This window comes from Camelus bactrianus, chromosome 6, assembly GCF_048773025.1.
Source record: "Camelus bactrianus isolate YW-2024 breed Bactrian camel chromosome 6, ASM4877302v1, whole genome shotgun sequence".
Lineage (NCBI taxonomy): Eukaryota > Metazoa > Chordata > Mammalia > Artiodactyla > Camelidae > Camelus > Camelus bactrianus.
Genome location: NC_133544.1, coordinates 41,227,889 through 41,248,359, shown reverse-complemented (window position 1 = coordinate 41,248,359; position 20,471 = coordinate 41,227,889). Strand labels below are relative to the sequence as shown.

At 41.9% G+C, this 20,471-nt stretch overlaps 1 protein-coding gene across 7 annotated transcripts in view; it reads right to left on the bottom strand.

The window, feature by feature from the left end:
• FERMT2 (FERM domain containing kindlin 2) overlaps nucleotides 1-3,849 on the bottom strand; it is a 72,201-nt gene extending 68,352 nt beyond the window's left edge. For 3 of the 7 annotated variants that reach the window (XM_074365519.1, XM_074365518.1, XM_074365520.1), the window contains exons 1-2: nucleotides 3,692-3,846; nucleotides 3,117-3,282 (exon numbers count right to left, since the gene is read on the bottom strand). In XM_074365519.1, the coding sequence (XP_074221620.1) occupies nucleotides 3,117-3,273 (157 nt within the window). In that variant the 5' untranslated portion in view covers nucleotides 3,274-3,282; nucleotides 3,692-3,846. Of the gene's footprint in view, nucleotides 1-3,116; nucleotides 3,283-3,691 lie in introns of all 7 variants that reach the window. The other 4 variants (XM_074365515.1, XM_074365517.1, XM_074365516.1 and 1 more) reach the window with 3 other exon arrangements.
• Nucleotides 3,850-20,471: the final 16,622 nt, after the last annotated feature.

The window sequence follows — 20,471 nt, the reverse complement described above, 5'->3', positions numbered from 1 at the left end:
TCACAGATGCAAAAAGTTTCTGTGACATCAGGATATAACTCCCTAAAGCCCACTTTTTCATGGTGTACACTGTTTTCTTTTTAAAAGATTAGTGCAGAATGACAAATGTGTTGTGTACTAAGATTTAAAAGGGATCATTCAGATCTTTGAATTAAAGTCATAAATCTAAGAATTATGTTTTTTTTTTAAATTGAAGTATAGTCAGTCACAATGTGTCAATTTCTGGCATACAGCACAATGTCTCAGTCAGACACATACATATAACTGTTTTCATATTCTTTGGTGTTTCATTTTCTTTTTCATTATAGGTAAGAATCATGGTTGAATGACCTTACCTGAAGTGCACAAGTCTTTTACAAGATTCTAACTAAACATAAAGATGTTGCTGACATACTAAGGAAACATTATTTACTTTTTTACTTGCTTAATTAAAGTGCCTAAGTCTGAGATGAACACTATTTTCAAAATAAGACTGACCTTCAAGGGCCAAACCTTACAGTTGTATTATAAACTTTTTTTGATCATAGACCTCTTTGAGAATCTAATGAAAGCTAAGAACCCTCTTCCCAGAAAATCTGACATGTGCACATACACACAAAAATTATAGTACAATGTTGAAGGGAGGAGTCATCGTGGAATCTATCAATTCCATGGAAAAAACTGCTATCACTATATGGAAGACAGCCTTAAAGCATAAATCTTTGGTATTCACACACACTCTGATGAGAATAAGAAAGGTTTCAAGCAGGCATCTGCAACTGAAAAGATAGGCTGTTCTGCTGTACCACCACAGTTCCAAGGCCAGAGCAGCCTGGTTCTGCTAAGTGTCCATTCCTGCTCTGCAATCCCCTGGGACATGAGACCCGGTGCCATCACATCCCTACCTCGATCTCCACCTCTCACCATCTGGACTCGGCAAGCTGCTTTGATCTACTTTAGCGCTGACAAGTAACCATCCAGTCTGCCCTTTAATACTTTCAGTAACACAACTTAGGACTTCAGAAGGCAGGCCATTCCAGTGTTAGGCAACTCTGAAGAATTATAAAGTTCTTTTCTAGTTTGATTGCCTGGTTTGTAAGTTTTAAATGCTGTCCTCCATTTACCTGCCAATAGGTAACAAAATAGCTTGCCATTCAAAGTATTTAATCCTAAAACCAGGAGCAAAAAAATCACTTAACTCTACTATTACCAAACAGGAAAGTCAGAATTATGCTGAAAAACATTTTCTATTTGAAAGTCAAAATATAAGGGGCTCAGTATTGGTTCAGTATGAGAAAGATGTAAGGCTTTTATGTACACAACATTTCTTACCTTGGGCTTCCTCTTCACACCACAAAAAATTAAAAATGCATCAACATTAAAAGAATAAAATTATAATCACTGAAAATTAACATCAGTTCTGCCTGCAAAAAGTTTACTCTCTGTATTTCTATTTGTGCCTGTGATTCTGTGATAAACAGCTCTAATCAATGCAATATAAATATAGAAGCCATTATTTATTCATTAGATAAAGCCAGGCTTTCAAGAACTACAAGTTGTCTCAGTCACCTTCAACAGCTCCTTTTTCAGAATAAGAAACATCTCTTCCTGAAATCTGTGTATTAATAAGGTCCATTTATCATATATAAAGCCATCTCCGCCGCAAATGTTTATTTCCTTTGAAAACAAAGGGAATATAAACAACTATATTTGAGATTTTCTTCCTTAAATAATCCCTCACTAGTGCTGGACAAAAACGGTTCAGAAATCTTTTGCTAATTGATTTAGTCAAATCAGGTAAGAGCATGCAATGCTAACCAACAGTTAATTGGATATACAGACAGCAAAATCTCATTTTCAAAGGGCTACCAGGGGGGCTCTCTTTCCTAGGCTTCGTCTCAGAGAGCCAAACAATGCAGTCCTAAGGAGGAGACTAACTTGTAAGGAGCTTCTTTATGGTCCTTCAATAATTAAACTTACTGCAGAAATCCAAAGAAAATCCACCTAAATGAATTCAGCCTTACGCTGCAAAGTGCATTGGGGCACTGTTTTGTTAAGTTTACATGGTAGAAATACAATAATCTCCTGGTAAGAAATACATTTCCTAATAAATAACCACTTCTCTACATTTCCAGAGTGGCTTGAAGAAGGAACGCTATGCTTTAAAAAGACACACACAAAATGCCTAAAAAAAAAAAAACAAAACAATGCTACACGTATCCACTTATCAGAACTTGTTTTACAAACAAAAGACATATTAAAGTTCAGGAAAACAGTCCTCCAAGTATTTCTCTTGTAACAAAATCATCTATTAAATCATTTTATTTGAGTCTTCCAGGTGAAAATGGTTTCATCCATCACAAACAAAATGTGTACTGAAAAATTTTCTTCCACTTCACATTACTGGATACCCTAGTATTTGATTATTTAAATCAATATATTTGTACCCAAGCAAATATTGTCAGTCTCGAGTTAGTTCAATAATATCTGCTTTTTAAAACAAAATTCTTTCACTATCTTGTCATTCATACAAAATCAAACGCTCGAAATAGCTTAAAGCATGGACTACAGATAGAACACTGCCGCACCCCTCGTACGAATGGATGACTGGAACATTTTAATATACTCCACGTAGCAGTACAGCTACAAAATCTTCATATTGGCTCCAGAAGTTGCACATTTTCCAGTAGAATTTATTCTTAAATAGATTTCGCATTATCCTCAATACCAAACGTCACCAACATTCAGGTACACTGAAGATATATAATTGATAACTACAAACCCCGTAATATAACCCTCTCAACATTCACTTGCGCACTTTCCTCATTTCTTTTCATGTGACTTCGCTCAATATAAAGAATCAACTAGTTTTCTTCGGTAACTACGCAATTAAATTGTATTTAATTGGGAGGCTGGACTCACCACATGAAAATTTCAGAGTAAAAAAACAAGATTCAAAGCGGCGGAGGGGGGGTGTCTATTTGCTTAAATATTTTAAGATCTTACATTAAAAAAGAAGTATCTGCAAGATGCCAACCAAGATTTCCTAAATCCACCCCTCCTCCCGCCTTAAGTCCCCCCCGCCCCGCCCCGAGTCTGGGAAGTCGTTACTTTGACGCGGCCGGGATGCTACTCACCGAGTTTTTCCACCAACTTGAGCATCACACCTCCAATGTGCACCTCCCCGGTCACTCTTAGGGTGACATCGCGGTTCAGGTCCGTCACATGAACGCTCAGTTCCCACGTCCCGTCCGCATAGCAGCCATCTGGCATCCTTATCCCGTCCAGAGCCATGGCTTCTTCCTGCGAGCACGGAGGAAATGGCTCTCGTCAGCGTCACTCCCCCAAAGGAAGGCAAATCCCACCGAACTGGCAGAGTCGGCAGCCGGGTGAGAGAAGGTGGTGGACGCGAGGGTTTCCGCACGAACTCGGGAGAGCGGCGGCGGGCCCCGCCGCAGGCAGGGTTCTGTGCCCCGCGCCCCTTCCCGGTCGCCGCCCCGCGCTCCCACCCCGCGGCGGCCCCCGGCGGACAGGGCGCCGCCCTCCTGCCGGCCCCGCGCGGCCCCAGCCTAGCGGCCCTCGCCTAGCGGACCGCGGCGGGCTTCACCTGCCCGCCTGCTGGCCGCACCCTGGCCGGGGAGACCGCCCGCGGGCTCCACAGTCCTCCCCGCCCGCGCTCCCTCTCCGTCCCCGCCGGGGCCCGGCCCCTCACCGCGCGCTCCTCACCCTCCCGGCCCGAGGCTCGCGCGGCAACAGGCGGGGAGGCGACGGCTCGCCGGGCGGTGTCGGCGGCGTAGGCGGCGGGTCTCCCTCCTCCGAGGGAGAAGCGCTGCCTCCCGGCCGGAGCGACTAATGGAGTCCGGTCGTCGCGGCCCCTCGCCTCTCCCCCCGCGCTCCACCCTCTCTCCCCGCCCCCTCCGTCGGAGTCCGGCTCAGGCCGGGCGCGCCTGCTCCCTCCTCCTCCGCCCCTCGGAGCCGCCCGCACCGGGCCGGCCGCCTCGCCCCTCCCCCACGCCAGTCCCCCGCGGCCGCGCTGCCGGCGGGGGCCGCGCGGACTCCCGGGCTGGGGGCGGGGCGGCGCGCGGCAGGGGAATGAGCTGTGCGGGGGAGGCGGGGGGCGCCCGCGGCGGCAGCAATCTCAGCCCCGCCGAGCCGCTGCCCTTTTATGGAAATGAAGGACCCGGCGTAGGGACTGAATCCAACATCCGGGCTCTCGGCGGCGGGACCTGAGGAGGGGGAGCCGGGGGAGCGCGGCGGCCTCCCACCCGGGCGCGGGTGGGCGCGCGGGGCTCTCCTCTCCGCGCTCGCGTCTCTGGCTCGGCGAGGGCCTGCGGCATTGGGTGTCGGCGCTACCCGCCGGAGGAGGGGGCTCGTCCGTGAGAAATGGCCACAGGAAATTCCCAGGGCAAGGTCGTTTTCTGGGAACAAAGTACCCCCGCCCCTTCCCCACGTTTGGAGCGAGCCCAGAAGTCTCGGGCCGGCGAGAGGTGCCGCACTCCGGGAGCTGGAGACAGGGAGTTGAGGACGTAAAAAACTTTAAAAAGTAAATGCCCAAGGCATTTCCATGTATATCCAACAAAAGAATGAGAAAACCCAGAGGGAGGTGAACCACAAAAACTGCTTTGCAAGCAGTGTCCGGCACAATCAGCAACTCCTGCTGGGCTCCCAAGAGTTTGCTTTCTCTCTTAACCCGTTCGGAAGCGCCAACCAGAAGTGGGTCATAAAGATCCTACGATGCTCTTGTTAGAGGGGGAAAAATCAGTGCAGTGAGTTTTACTCGGAAGCTGTTTCCAGCTTCTTCAACTCTTTGTACGTATTTGCATATTTTATATGCAATTTAGAACTAACAGTCATTAAGACATTTAGATGGCTATACATCCTTTACCCCACCCTCAGCCACACGTGGAAGGAATTTTAATAGCTCCGAAAGGGTGCCAGCAGGTACGAGAAGACCTAAAGGACTTCACCTGTTGAGACTGACCAGTGATGGAGACCGGTCCTCCTGCTTCCCACTTTACTTCCACTTCCCTCTTTTACTGTCGCATTCTGTGGAGAGGGCTCCATTCAGAAACAGCTAGCCAGGGAAACTGCCCCGCTGGCAAACACAGGACTCAAAAAGTTTAGGTCAGGAAGACTCACATAAAATATCCCAGGTCCCATAAAAGATCCCAGCTTTAAAAGTCTCAAAGTCTTCAGCTGTGTCAAACGCTTCGTAGAGGGACCCCTCTCCCTCCCTGCCAGGCAAATAACACTTGGTTCAGCAACACAGTTGGGAAACAAGGTTAGAGGCCTCAAGTAAGGGGTGGGACCCATAAAGGAGTGAAAGAAAAGGAGCAAAATTTAGTCAGATGCCAGAGGTTTGGCACCAAAAATAGGGAAAACCACTACAGTATTTTCAGCTAGTCATCATGGAGAAATTGATGCTTGGAGTCTGTAGTCTCTGCACTCTCCAATTATTTCTACTCATGGAAGTTCCAGACAATTCACTTGGAAGCAGTATGAACATCCGGAGAGGAGGGAATGTTTATGTAAATTATGGTGTTGAAAATATATAGGAAAATGTTTCTGATAAAATAGATAATAGGTTGTAAGGGTGGGAAAAAAAAGCTGGACAGAACTGTACATGCAGCTGTCAAATCACAAGCATATCTATTCTTAAATATTCAGAGAAGAAAGACTGAAAGGAAATACACCAAAATGTTAAGAAGCTCTCTGGGTGTTGAGATCACAGAAGATTTTTTCCTCTCTCTCTCTCTCTCTATTCTTCTTTATTCTCTACAAATTCCAAAACTCTGCATTCTGGACTTGTCTGTCACTGCTTTTAGTTGCATCCAGCATCTCAGGTTCTCTGGGCATGCCATTACATTCACAATAATAGACACAACTAATAGAGCAGCTACTGGACACCTGGACAGGACCTTCAGGAGTTTCCTTTTGTGATTTTAATATCCCTAAATAAAACATGAGTTCTTTGAGAGCAGGGATTTCAAATTTTTGCATTGCCCACAAATTTACAAATAGCTTGGCATAAACAAAATGGAAAACATGCTGGTACCAAATCAACAAAAATGTCAAAGAAACACTAGGTCTGCCCCGTGGAGATATCTTATTATTGGGGAAATCCTGGCTTTTAAATATACATGTTTATTTCCACACCTTATCCCCCAAAGATTTGTGGCAACATGTGAGGATGTATAAGCTAGGAGACAGCATACATTATAAATGGCACAAAACAAGCTGGGGAGGCGGGAAGTGGAGGGTTAGAGATTTTAAATGGAGCCGGGAAAGAGGCTAAGAATTGTACCTTAACAACCTTTGCAAGTGCTCCAGTAAGCTCTGAATAACTACAGCTTCTCAAACATGCCTCTACAGAACCAAAAATATCCGTATCTTTTCTGACTGTTCCCTTTCCTTCAGACAAATTTGTCGAAGCCAAGACGTCATGTCTCAGAAACCCTTTTAATGCTCAGTTTCCACATTCTAGTTCTTGTCTCACTCTCTTTCGAGTTACTTTCTGAACACCCTCCCACCACGCTGCCTGCTACTCTGACTGCTGCCGGCTTCTGTGAGTGTTCCCTTCATTAAGGGCAGGGAGCAGGGTTGGGATTTGATATTGAAAGTAACAGCCTCTTTTCTTAGTATTTAAAATAGCTTAATTATAGCTTTATAAGAGAGTTTTACTAGCTTTAGAATATCAGCAGTTTACGTTTGAGCAGTTTAAAGCACAGGAAGGCAGTGACCCTCTGAAGGAACGATTGGAGGAGTAATTAGACTAAGATGGGCGCAGCTGGTCCCTTTAGGCCTTTTTGAATATTTCAAGCTGTTGCTTGCTTTGAAGATTAAAGAGGAGTCAGGCTTGAATCTCTGAAACTAGGGATTTTTTTCTAGTTTATCAAGTGAGATCTTCAAGTGCATTTTTTCAATGTTTACTTCGATCTAACGTTTTCCAGTGTGTTCAGATGTGGAATCTTATCTGAAACCCCCCACTAGAACCTCTAAGACAATGCAATACTTGTGGTACTTACATCATACTGAAAAGTAGCCGAGAACTCCAGTGTTTGGAAGAACAGCTCAAGCCTTGAAAGCAGCAATATCCAAATAAGGTACCAAGCACTGGGCTTAGGTTTAGACCAAATGATACCTCACAGATCTGCCGTCAAATGCGGCCCTCAGGCTTGGTAATCTGCAGGTTGACTTCAGCTTTTTCTCTGAGCCTACTTACCCTGTGCTTTATATTCTTCAAAGAGAATATAACCACTGAGTTTGAAAAAAAGAGAGGTTGGGGGATAGGAGGAAAAAAGAGAAAGTTTATGTGAGTGTGGATGTGTAAGGGTAGTTTGAAATGCACTTAAAAACGCCATATGAAGCCAGGAAGACGAACTGTAATGAATTATTCCTGTCAAATACCAGGTGAGCAGAATTCTCTCTTTGTCTCAGGGATGGCCCAAAATGGAACATACTGGTATAGCTCCTAAGGAGGTAGAAATCAAGGGGCAGGGAGTGTGAACTAAGGATGGGTAGGAAGGTTGCAGGAGCCACTTTTTTGGTAGAAGTGGGCATTCACTGTAAACAGCAAGAAAGGGACTAGCAAACTAAGCAACGAGGAAGACTAGCTTGGGAGTGGGGCTGCCGGGACACAGACCTAAAGAAAGCCTCTGAGATAACAATGAAATCTACTTCCAGGGGAAAGAAATGCACTGCTTGCATTTACTGCTCCAGATTATAGAAAGCTTTTTGTAGAAAACCATTCTGGGTGATACTTAGAAAACAGTTTTTGAACATCACATCACCTTGTGAAATATTCTGCCCATGACAACGATATGAAATAGTCACACGTACACTCACACAAACAAGGTGGCTGTGTGCTTAGAACAGTGCAGGGCACTGAGACAAACAAGTAGACAAGAGTCACCAGCTCTTAAGCAACATCTGTCTCGTGAGAGATTTGTATTAAAAACATCAGAAAGGATATCCATATGGAAAAAGAACGAAATTAGACAAGTGCTTTACATCATCTACAAAAATTAACTCAAAATGGATCACAGACCTAAAAAAGATCTAAACTATGAAATTCTTAGAAGAAAACAGGCGTAAACCCTTGTGACCTTGGATTAGATAATGGCTTCTTAGATAAGACATCAAAGCAAAAACGACAAAAGAAAAACTAAGTGGCATTTTATGGAAACCAAAAATGCCGATATTTCAAAGACAGCATCAAAAATGTGAAGAAAAAAACCCCACAGAACAGGAAAAAAATTTGCAAATTATTTATCTTTTAAGAGACATATCTAGCATCTATAAAGAGCTGTTACAACTCAATGATAAGAAGAAAAATAACCCAATTAAAAATGAGCAAATGATCTGAATAGACAGTTCTCTAAATAAGATGTGCAGGGGGGAGGGTATAGCTCAGTGGTAGAGCACATGCTTAGCATGCACAAGGTCCTGGGTTTAATCCTCATCAAAAGATAAATAAATAAACCTAATTACCTTCTCCCCTCCACCAAAAAAAAGATGTGCAAATGGCCAATAGGCACATAAGATACTCAACATCATTAGGCATCAGGGAAATGCAAATCAAAACCACAATGAGATAACACTTCACACCCACTAGAATGATATAATAAAAAAGATGAAAGTAACAGGTAATGGCTAGGATGTGGAGAAATTACAACCCTCAGACATTACTGGTGGGAATGCAAAATGGTCAGCTGTTTTGAAAAACAATTTGGCAGCTCCTTAGAAAGTTAAACATGGAGCTACTATATAACCTAGCAATTCTACTCCTAGGTATAGACCCAAGAGAATTGAAAACATATGTTCACACAAATACTTGTATATGAATATTTTAAAATAGCCAAAAGACAGCAACAACCCAAATGTATTTCAAGTGATGAATGCAAGACACTTGGGTTATTTCCATCTTTTGATCATTAGTATTCATATAAAGGTTTTTTAATCATTCATTAAAAATGAGAAGAAAAATTCTGTTACTCTAACAACTAAATTGTGAAATACAGACCCACTTTGAAAACTGTGATAACCTAGCCTCTGAAAGAAAGTCATCAATGCAGTCATGGCATGTTTTATGAAGAAGATAAATCTAAGCAGATCTGAAGGGGTAGATAAGAGTTAGGCCTTTTGAGAGGACTGGCATGTGGAATCAAGAGGCAGAAGTGAGCACAGCATGCTCACCAGCCAGGGAGAAGAAAGGAAGAAACGCCAAGGAGATGCTCTGGGGAAAAGTGAGCGTAGAGTGAGGCTGACAAGGAAGGACAAAAGTTTAGATTCTGAGATAGAAAACCGGGAGCCATTAAAAAGTTGGTGCATGGTAGTAACATCATGAAAGCAATGTTCAAATGAGATTAATTCAGTTAAAATACGTGTGATGGATTGGAAGAGCAAGGGACCAGAATCCAGAAGGTTGGTTTGGAATCTGTTCATAACTTAAATGTAAGAAAAAGCATTTGGCAGGTAAGGTGAGTAGTAGGGGGTGGGAGAAAGAGGGAATTTCAAAAGAATTGCGGTTATCAAAAGTTTTTGAGCATTTTTGGAGGAGGGTATAGCTCAGTGGTAGAGTGCGTGCTTAGCATGCACGAAGTCCTGGGTTCAATCCCCAGTACCTCCACTAAAAAAAAAAAAGAAAAATTAAACACATAAATAAACCTAATTACCACCCTCCCCACAAAAACAAACAAACAAGCTTTTGAGCAGTTTTGATGTTCTAAGTGCCATGCAGGACACTTTATGTGTTCCTTACAACAACCCTGAGTTTTTATTATTATCCTTATTTAATGTGAGTTAATTGATAGCCAGACTGATTATCTGCTTATATAACTTGTTCTAAACCACATGGCTGGTATATGGAAGAACTGGGATGAAAACCGAGGTCTCAAAACAGAAGGTCATAAATGCTTCAAAGTTTTTACATTTGGGTGACCAGGAAAAACAGTGGAGTTACTGAACTGGGAAAGGGAAGTTGGGAGGAGCTGATTTTGGGAAGCCAGGGAAAGATGAGGCTTTTTAAAAAGGAAATATTGAATTTGGGGTGAAAGCCGTATTTCCCAGTGGAAACATTTAGGGGGCAATTAGGTAAATAAGCCTGGCAATCTTGTGAGAGGATCAGATCACACAGAGAAGAATCATTAATATAGAGGTAAGCCTTCGTGGATGGCTCAACCCCCACAAATGAGACTGAGCCTTGGGGAATTGCTCCCCAAGAGTAGAAGCAGGAAGAAGAGGCATCTAAGGCAACAGAGAAGAAAGGATCAGAGGTGGGAAAAGAGTCAGGTTAGTCCAGTGTCAGGCAAGCCAAATTAAAGAAAGAAACCATTTCAAGAAGCAAGGGTGGTCAGTAGTATCAAATGATACTGAGAAGTCAGGAAATACAGAGAGTGCTTGAAGAACATGAGGCTGGTGAAAATCACTGTTCACCTTGCAGATGATAGTCTTGTAGTCGACTGAAGACAGGTTTCAAATAAAGAGGAAAAGGGAAGTTTATCAGTGAAAAGAAAGCAAGAAATATGATAGTAATTTACACTAATTATTAGAGAAATGCAAATTAAAACTACAATAAGGTGTCACCTCACATCAGTCAGAATGGCCATCTTTAAAAGTCTACAAATAATAAATGCTGGAGAGGGTGTGGAGAAAAAGGAACCCTCCTACACTGTGGATGGGAATGTAAATTGTCCAGCCACTATGGAGGACAGTATGGAGGCTCCTTAAAAATCTAAAAATAGACTTACCATTATAATTCAGCAACTCCATTCTTGGGCATATATCCAGAGAAAACTATAATTCAAAAAGACACATGCACCCCAGTGTTCATAGCAGCACTATTTACAATAGCCAAGACATGGAAACAACCTAAATGTCCATCAACATATATATATATACTCAGCCATCAAAAAGAATGAAATAATGCCATTTGCAGCAACATGGATGGACCTAGAGATTATCATATTGAGTGAAGTTGCTCAGACAGAGAAAGACAAATATCATATGATATCACTTATGTGTGGAATCTAAAAAAAAAGATATAAATTCTTTATACAAACCAAAAACAGACTCATGGACATAGAAAACAAACTATGGTTACTAAAAGGGAAAGGGTGGGGAGGGATAAATTAGGGATTGGGTATTAACAGATGCACTTTACTATATATAAAATAGGTAAACAACAAGGATCTACTATATAGCACAGAGAACTATATTTAGTTTCTTGTAATAACATATAATGGAAAAGAATCTGAAAAGAAAATATATATATATGTATGTATATGTATAACTGAATTGCTTTGCTGTACACCTGAAACTAACATTGTAAATCAACTACACTTCAATAAAATTTTTTTTTAAAAAAAGAAATACTATTGTAATTTGGAGGTGCCACAGGAGCAAAGACACTTTTTCAAAACAAAGGAGACCTGAGCATTTGTAAACACTATGGAAGATATAAAGGGGAAATTGTTGCTTAATACTAACACCAGTATTCCTCTGGGATTATCTGGGATGATGCCAAAGATTCCAGGGGACTAGGAGCAACCCTTGCCAAAGCAGAAGAAAGACACACACCAGGTTGCAAGGATAGAATTGGGTTATTGGAAGGCTCTTAGCATCTTATAAAAGTGGAAAAGCACAGCAGGCTATAGCAGATCCATGCAGAAAAATATTTAAATAAATAATGTTAATAATAGTCAACGAGAGGGTGGGGCTGGCTGAGTTATTGTGCTGCTCAGATGAACGTCCTCCCAGGAGGTCAGATTGGGGCCGGATGTAAGAAAGGAAGGATGTGATTAAGAGATTATTTCAGTACAACTAGGGCAGAGATTTGGGCCCATAAGGGAAAACCAGTGCTAAAAGCACAGATGCCAACTTGCCTGGCCCAGAGGTGCTCCTAGGGGTCAGCTGACCTGGGGACAGTACAGCCATCACATGGAAGTCACTGGAAGGTCACAGGCCAAGAGGCCAATCTTCACAGCTGCCTTCATGCAGTCAATTCCTGCTACACAGCAGAAACTCCCACTTGATTAGTGTTTCCTTGTTAATGAACACACTAGGCCCCTCCCTGATTTTCCGGGTTATTTACTGCCTAACTGGTTCCTCCCTGTTTTTCGTGGCAGGTGAACTGCTGACTTCCAACCCCCATTCTGAGAAATGATCCCTACCCTTTGTGCTTTGTATCACAATGTCCTCTTCAAATGCATAAACCCTCTATTCTTCCCAGACCAGAAGTTGCAATTCCACTACAAGAGCCAAACCAGAAATTCACCTACAATTCTAGTTGCCCTCCGGCCAACTCAGTTCAACTTGGAAGGAAAAAACTGTTTTTTATCCACTTACTCCTAAGCAGGTGCACAGGTGATAGAGACTTGACTGCAGCTGAACATCACCACCTGGTGCCTGGGAGGTGTTACTGCAAATCTCTTCTCTACCTTGAACTAAATTCAACAAAAATTTCACTAAGAACTTAGTGAGCAAATGGGGAAAATGCACCTATTGAAAGATAAACTCTTCATTTTTGGATCCTATCCTTTCTTTAAGACTGCATTCTTGGAGGTATTCACCCTATTCCTGCATCAGCAATTTTTTCTGCTTCATCTAATTCTCCCCTTGCTTCTAAATCATTGTCATCACCATATAGACTCTACCATCTCACATTTAAAGAAAGAAAAAGGTCTTTCTTGATGACATATCTCCCTTCACTACCCATTACTGCTATGGTCCCTTGAACACAAAAGCACTCAAATGAGATACCTATATGCAGCATCTCTACTTCCTCAAGTCTAAATTACTTTTTTTTTTTTAATTGAAGTATATAGTCAGAGTACAATGTGTCAATTTCTGATGCACAGTATGTTTCAGTCATACATATACATACATATATTCGTTTTCATATTCTTTTTCATTATAGGTTACTATAAGATATTGAATATAGTTCCCTGTGCTATATAGAAGAAACTTATTTACCTATTAAATTACTTTTTAACTCACCACCAAATTGGACTCTATTTCCACCACTCCACTGAAACTGATGACTTCTGTGTTGCAAAACACACCTCTTCTCAACCTCTCAGCAGCATTAGATGCTGTCTGCAAAAGGTCATTCTCTGATCTCCTCCATTGTCCTTGAATAGTCAGTGCTGGCCCCTTCCAACCTAGCCTCCTCTTTCCTCACTCTTCCATGCCTTCATCTCCCACTTCCTATTGAACACTGAAGCCATCAGGGTAGGACTTTCTTGACTTACACTAGGAAATCTTTCATCCTGCCTGCATCTGCACAAGGTACCCTCTCTTCCTTTGCTGCATTAGGCAGAAGAGGCATCCACGTTCTTATCAAAGGTTAACCCACCTGTATCCCGCAGCCCACTCCCTCCTGTTCTTGATTCATCAATTTTCAATCATTCTTCTCCAGGGTTTTCAAACTCTCTCCTTAACTCAGGGACTTCTTGTCAGAATTTAAATATGCTCAAGTCTTTTCCAGCTGTTGGGCTGCACCCGACAGGCCTACAAACCCTGTACCTGCCCATCCTCGAGACTGAAGAAAGAGCCTGGAGTTAGGGATAGAGACATCAGTGATTTGGTGGATAGGGGGATCTTCTCTGAAGCAAGGTCCTGGAGAGACTCCCCACCGTGTGCGGTGGATGGCAGGCAAGACATGGCTGCAGTCTTTACTCCCAGGGGGAGGGGGAGGTTACCAGTTATAGAGGGAATTGACATCAGGTTGGCTCATCAGTTACCAGGGAAAGTAGCAAAGGGGCAAGCCCCTCACTGTCCTTTTGATAAGCTATCAGGTGGAGATGTTCTGATCTGAAGATTAGAGCAATCACTAGCTGGGATGGGGGCAAGTATGTAAGAAGGTCAGCCATGTGAGTAGTGTACAGGGACTGGTGGAGCAGGCGATGTACAGAGAGCAAGAGAACAGCCATCTTGGGTGGCCTGATCATAAACCAGCATTTGTAAGGCCAGGTGGAGGACAGGTCAGGAAGCCCTCCCTGGACTTCACTGTTTCCTTAGTTGCTGTCCTTCCCTTCACAGGCAGCAAAACTTCTCAAAAGCATTTGAAACAGTCTGTGTCCCAACCTCACACCCCTTAATGAGATGTTCTTAGGGATGCTCCATGAAGTCCCTCAGAGAGTCGCCAGGAGGACTGAGCCACAGTTACCGCAGTGGGAACTTGCTCTTTAATGATTTTCCTTCCTTTCCCTGCTCATTCACAGAACTTTCTGAAATCAACTTTTAAATGTCACTTGTGCCCAAATCCCTATCTTAAGATCTGCTCTTATAGAAAGCCAGACTAAGATACATAATACAAATACCATGTAAGGGAAGCTTTCTTTTACCCCCAAACTAGATCAGTTCACTCTGTTAATGCTCTTTTTTAAAACCTTCTTCTTTTGCATCACAGCTCTTTTCACAGTTTATAATTAGATTTTTGTGTGAGTCTTTGGTTAAGGTATGCCATCCCCACTTCAGAGGAACAGTGTCTATCCCATCCTGTTTTATCCTCAACACTTACCAGTGCCTGGCACAAAAATAGATATTCAGTAAATGTTTGTTGGGTGAGTGACAATGAATGGATAGTACACTTTCATTCATAACTTGCTGAAGGGCTAGCTGAGACATTCTCAGGATTTCTGTCACCTACATTTCAATGTACTTTTTTTTACATCCCTTTCAGTCTCCTTCCTCCTTTCAAAATATTCTATTTTTTTATTTCATGTTTAGAACAATGATACTGTCCACGTAATACTAAGGACTCCCCTTTAGTTTGGTCCAAGTTTATCTTTTAAAGTCTTTCCTTTCCAACTAAAACATTTGTCCTCCTACTCTAACTATAGAAACAACTCCTTCTGTAATAGAACTTTTAATTTTCAGACTACAATATTCATGGATATTCCTCCTCAAAGGCTTTTAATCGCACATTTCATTGGCCTTTACACTCCCAACAGAGGTGAACATATGAATACATATTAGATAATTTTGCATTTCTGAGAATTAATCAGCCCTCATAGAAAATTTGCTCGTGTATGTAAGCAAATGGGGAAAGAACATGTGCCCCTTCTCCCGGAAACCGTAGGTCTTTGGTCTTTGCCCACCTCTGTTGCCTGCATGCCCCAAGGGAGGAGTTGTTCATTTGCAGTTTAGAGTCCAGATTATTAGTTGGGACAGTTTTGTTTACAGGCAAGTTGACTGTATGTTAAAGTTGGAACCTATCTGCAGCATCTTTTGAGCAGTAGGTATCCTCCACCTGGGGCAGGCTTAGTGCCTCCCCTCTTTCATTCCATGTGGCTTCTGGAGACTCAAGCCCCTCCTATTTGAGGGAAAGAAATGAGACCTCCGCTAGATCTTAAGCAGAAGCCACATTCTCCAATCCAGCAAGAGACTCCCTCCCTCTCTGTGGGAGTATGAAATGCTTGCTCAGGTGTTAATGAAGGAGAACTCTGCTTTGCATTTGGCTTTTTCTTTTCACGCGGTCAAGTCAAGTGAGTATGAAGGATGCTCGGCAATGCAGGGATCTAAGCATTCCTGATCTCTAGTTCAATATACTCAAAATAGGACTCAAACCTTACCTCCAACCTCTAATAAAACGTTTGTTTTTCCAGGAACTCTGAATAGCAATTTCAGATCTTATGCCTGAAATTGAGCATATGGGTTTTGCTTCTTGGCAGAATCTTTAAAATAAATAATAGAAAAGCCCCAATAAGTCTTCCAGTCTGTCTCCCCAAAACCAGAACAGGATCATTTCCTACATTAGGCCTTCTAATGTTTTATCTGATTTAATTTTTAATATTTTGGATGATGACTTTCACAATTTCCCTGAGGAGACCATTTCATAATTTAATATTTATCTCCCAGACAGGGAGTGTTTCCAGTAATCAACACAAATCTTTAAATTTCATATTGCTCTCTTGGAGATTATTTCCTCTCTGTGAAAAGATAAAATTTTCAAATATGGTATAAGTATACTGACAATTTCCAGTAGGCAATCATTTTCTTTAGTCTCTTTAATGAAATGAATATCCTTAACCATTTGTTTTTATTGTTTTTCTGAACACCTACCATATTTTTCTATCCTTTTATTATCTACATGAACTTATTTTCCACTTGTAGTCTCATTCTTTTTTTTAAAGTGACTATTTTTGGTAGTGACTTCTGGGTGGTAAAATACACAAAAAATTTACCATTTTAGCCATTTTTAAGTATACAGTTGAGTAGCATTACGTACATTTACATTGTTGTGCAACCATCACCAGAATCTGTCTCCAGAACTTTTCCTTTTCCCAAGCGGAAACTCGGTACCTGTTAGGCACTAACTTGCTATTTCCCTCAACCCCAGTCCCTGGTGACAGCTTTACTTTCTGACTATGAATTTGACTATTGGAGGCACTTTATATAAGTTCTTTCTTACTTTTCAAAGGAACTAACACCTCTAAACTCTAACATACCCTGATTTTAAATGATGACAGAAGTGACATTAACCTTATTACAGCTGTTTTAATTCCAGGGTGATATTCAGAATATTTAACAACTGGCATGGCAGGGGCACAGGGCACTGAGTGGATGATGGGGTACAGTCAGCCCGGCCCGCCCAGTTCTTACAGCCTCATGGCACCTCTTTGTCTCTCATTTAACTCACTCTAATGTTGCTATTTGCCTTGTATTTTTAGATATCTTCTTTTTATATAATGTAATTTTGCAGCTGATTTTATTGGCTCTCTGGATTGTTTTGCAGGCCTAATGGAATTGTACGTCCCCTAAAGTACCAGGAGGAGAGGAATAAACTACATGTCTCAAGGAGAATGCTGTCAGTGGCAAGCCACAGAAAACTATCACAATGTCCCATACAAGACAGGGTTGAAGGCTAAGTGTAAAAGAGCATTCTGATCTATAAATTCTGATAAGAGAATTTTGTGATGATAAGCAAAAGGAACACAATTTTTTTACAAAGGGATACTGGGAGATAGCAGTCTGGGGGAGGTCACAGTATGATTTTCAAAAACATGACTTTTATAAATATATAATGAACACATGTCAAAGATTTATTTAACTTAGTAATGAAGGAAACAGCAGGATGGTGAAATTGATCCAAAGAGGATCTAGGAAGCTGATATATAGCATTGGTGAATAAAAGAATACTGGAATAAGATGGCAAAGTTAGATACAAAACTGATTAATGTCCTAAGAGCAGTAAAACCATAACCTTTGAAACCTCTTTTTGACTGGACAAAAATCATCAATTTTCTATGGCAATATTTATCTTTATAGAGTCTAGGCTCTAATCAACAGTAAATGGTCAACCAAACAAAATGACATTTCCTTGACAATCAGGCTTGTTAGGCAGTCTTGTTAGATAATGCTCTAGAAGAATATGGAAAGGGCACACAGTACTTTTTGTCCTATTTGTAAGTTTGGGGTGCTTTTTCTTTACAATGATGTGCAGAGAGCATATCTTCTCAAATCTCTCCATGATCCTTCCTAAAGGCATGTTTGGGTTGGTGGAAAATCCTTCCTGTCCAGAATGAGGTCTGATCAGTTGGGAGAAGACCTCAGTGGGGATTCAGCAAGCTTTTTGTCCCCACCCCCAATCATGTCACCAGGAAACTCTAGCATAATGACCTTAGCTAGTAATAAACTCTGCCTTTAACAAGTCATGTCATTTAGTGCTAACATCTCTTACTATGTCATCAGTGCCATAGAAAAATTGCAAGAACTATGAACATCCATATAACTTTTGCTTAGATTCACTAATTGTAGCATTTTGTAAATTTGCTTTATCTCTATCTCTTTCCTTTTCTCACACTCCCACAGATATATTTTCTGGAACCATTTGAAAGTTAATTGTATATATCATGAAATTTCACTCCTAAATGCTATAGAATGTAGTCCTAAAAACTAGGACTTTTTTTTTTTTTTGTAGTGGATACCACGATGCTTTGCCCAGATCCCCCGTCAGGGATGAAGAACTTAGTCCTCCTATTTTTGGAGTGCCACTGGCAGATAGCCCTTAGCTGCTGGCCTTCTGTGGAAATGGTCTTGGCTGGAAACCATATAGCCCAAGATCACACCCTCCCCAGGGCCATCTGCATCCCAGGACTGACTGATGTAGAGGTACAAAGGCCTTGACTCCTTCCTGATTGAGGACAACTTGGAAAGGCCATTCCAGCTTCGGCTCCCCAAGGGGTCATGAGGCCTTAGCTGAGACTGCATTGCGATGCCAACTTTCTCTCTGCTCATTTCTGCTTTTTCCCCTCTTCTGTTTTCTCCCCTAGGTGTTGGTTCCAAAAGCACTTCCTAATGAAATTCCTGCACGCTGATCTCCTTTACACAGTCGGCTTCTCAAGAACCGCAACTTGTGCATTTGGTGGCAGAAGTGGTCTGAGAGCTGAAACTAATATCAGTTTCAGTGACTTATTCCAGAATTTTATCATCATGACAGCTTAAAAGTACTTTCTCATGTTAGACTTAAAACTCCCCTGTTTCACCAGTCTCCAAGATATCTGAATTGAAAAAAGTAAGATATAGAAATGTTGTATATTGTGAGCTTCCACTTGTGAAAAAAAAGAAAAAGAGGGTAGAGAACACATTTACATACAGGCTGATATGTGCATAGAATATCTTTTTAAGGAAATACAAGAAACCTGTAATAGAAGTTGCCTTGAAAGAGAAGATCAGGGGTCTAGCGGCAGGGGACTGACTTACTATTTACTGTAAGCCCTTTCACGGTATCCTAATTTCTATTATGTGCTGTACGGTTTTGTTTTGTTTTGTTTTGTTTTGTTTTGTTTTGTTTTGTTTTTAAGGCTGGAAACAAAATAAGACAAAATGGTAATGGTTGCCAATTCTGGGTGGTAGGAATGTGGGTTTTGTTGTATTGGTTCCAATTTTCTGTAGTTTTAAAATTAAAGCGTTTAACACCCAAAACTCATCTGTTTAAATTTATTTCTTCTTGTGGACATGAAGACCATCCAACTTAGTGAAACATGTCATTTATTTGAATGTGTTCTGCAAATGAATGAATGAATGAGAGATCATCTTTATCAGTAATCACAGGAACAGGGAAATAGACTATCATCAGAAACAGGACCACTGCCATTGGGCCCCCTGCCAGGGCCACCAGTGTGAGATGCCACGAAGTGCTTGTTAAAGCCACTGGATCCTCCTGCTTCCTGCTTGCCCAAGTGTGCAAATGGCAGGGCTTGAGCTCCTCCGCGGAGAAGAAGGCAGGACATCAAACCGCAGAAAGGGAGGAACTAGCACAGCCTTGCCCTCAGCAGACCCTCAGCCCTGTCTTGGACTCACTGATGACGATTCGAACACTGCTGTCAGTGTGTTCCAGGCTCTGGGCGGGGCCTGATGCTTCCCCTCCTGGGATACATGCTGAGTTAGTTAAGGTCACTGTGGGGCTGCTTTGCTTGCAGCCTGAGGACAAATGCTTGCCTGAAAACTGGAAAAAGGCCAACTTCCTGTCTTTCTGAATGAAGGATGAGAGGGATGACCTTGGAAAGTATTGAGCTTGTGGCAATACCCTGAAAAGTAGTGCGGTAAATATGAATTTAGAAACACTGAGAAGAGAACAAAGCACAAGGTATGGTTTTATAATAAACGATCCTTGTGTGACCCATTTAATTTCCTCCTAGGCAGAGGGGTAAGCCTGATTGAAGGAAAAGGAACCATTAAATTCAACAGTTTTTCAAGCTATCAAAATTTTTCATGCTGTCTTCTATAAAAAATTAAAACGAGAAAAACATATTCTAGGCAGACAGATGGGTAGGAGGATCCTTCTCGAAGAAGAATCATTGTCAATCATGTAACCAATGGGCTCCAAAAGGGGTTTCAAAGGGATCATGTAGACACTGGCTCTGCATTCATTTTGAGCAAGACTTTTATTGAATACTTACTATCTTCCAGGCACTTTTCTAGATGCTGGGGACACAACACTGAACAAAACAGACTAAAATTCTTGCCTCCATGGAGCTTACATTCTAGAGGGGAAGAGAATATATACAAATACTATGTTAGATAATGGTAAGAGTTAAAAAGAGAAAAAAGCAGAGATGGAGGATAGAAAGTGTGGGGTGAAGCCTTACAATTTGAGGTAGAATGGCTATTGGAAGGCCTTAGAAGAAGGTGATGTTTGAGTAAGGTGTGAGAGAGCCATGCAGATACTTGAGAAAGAGCACTTTAGATGTAAAAACAACATGTACAAAGGCCCTGAGGCAGGAGCAGGCTTGGTGTTTGGCATTGAGGCTGCAGCAGAGTGAGTAACAATTGAAGTCCCAGAGGTTGCAGGGGCTGGATCAGGACAATTTTCTGTCGTTAGCCATGACTACTGGATGTTCAGTACCAGGTAGCTGTTTGTATTTGGGGATACACTCCATCGTGTAAGTCTAGGTAAGAGGCAGAATACCCCCAGCCCCAATCTTTGAAGTGGAAAGGACCCTCTCCCCACTTCCTGGTCGATGAGGGAGCAGATAGACTGGACAACT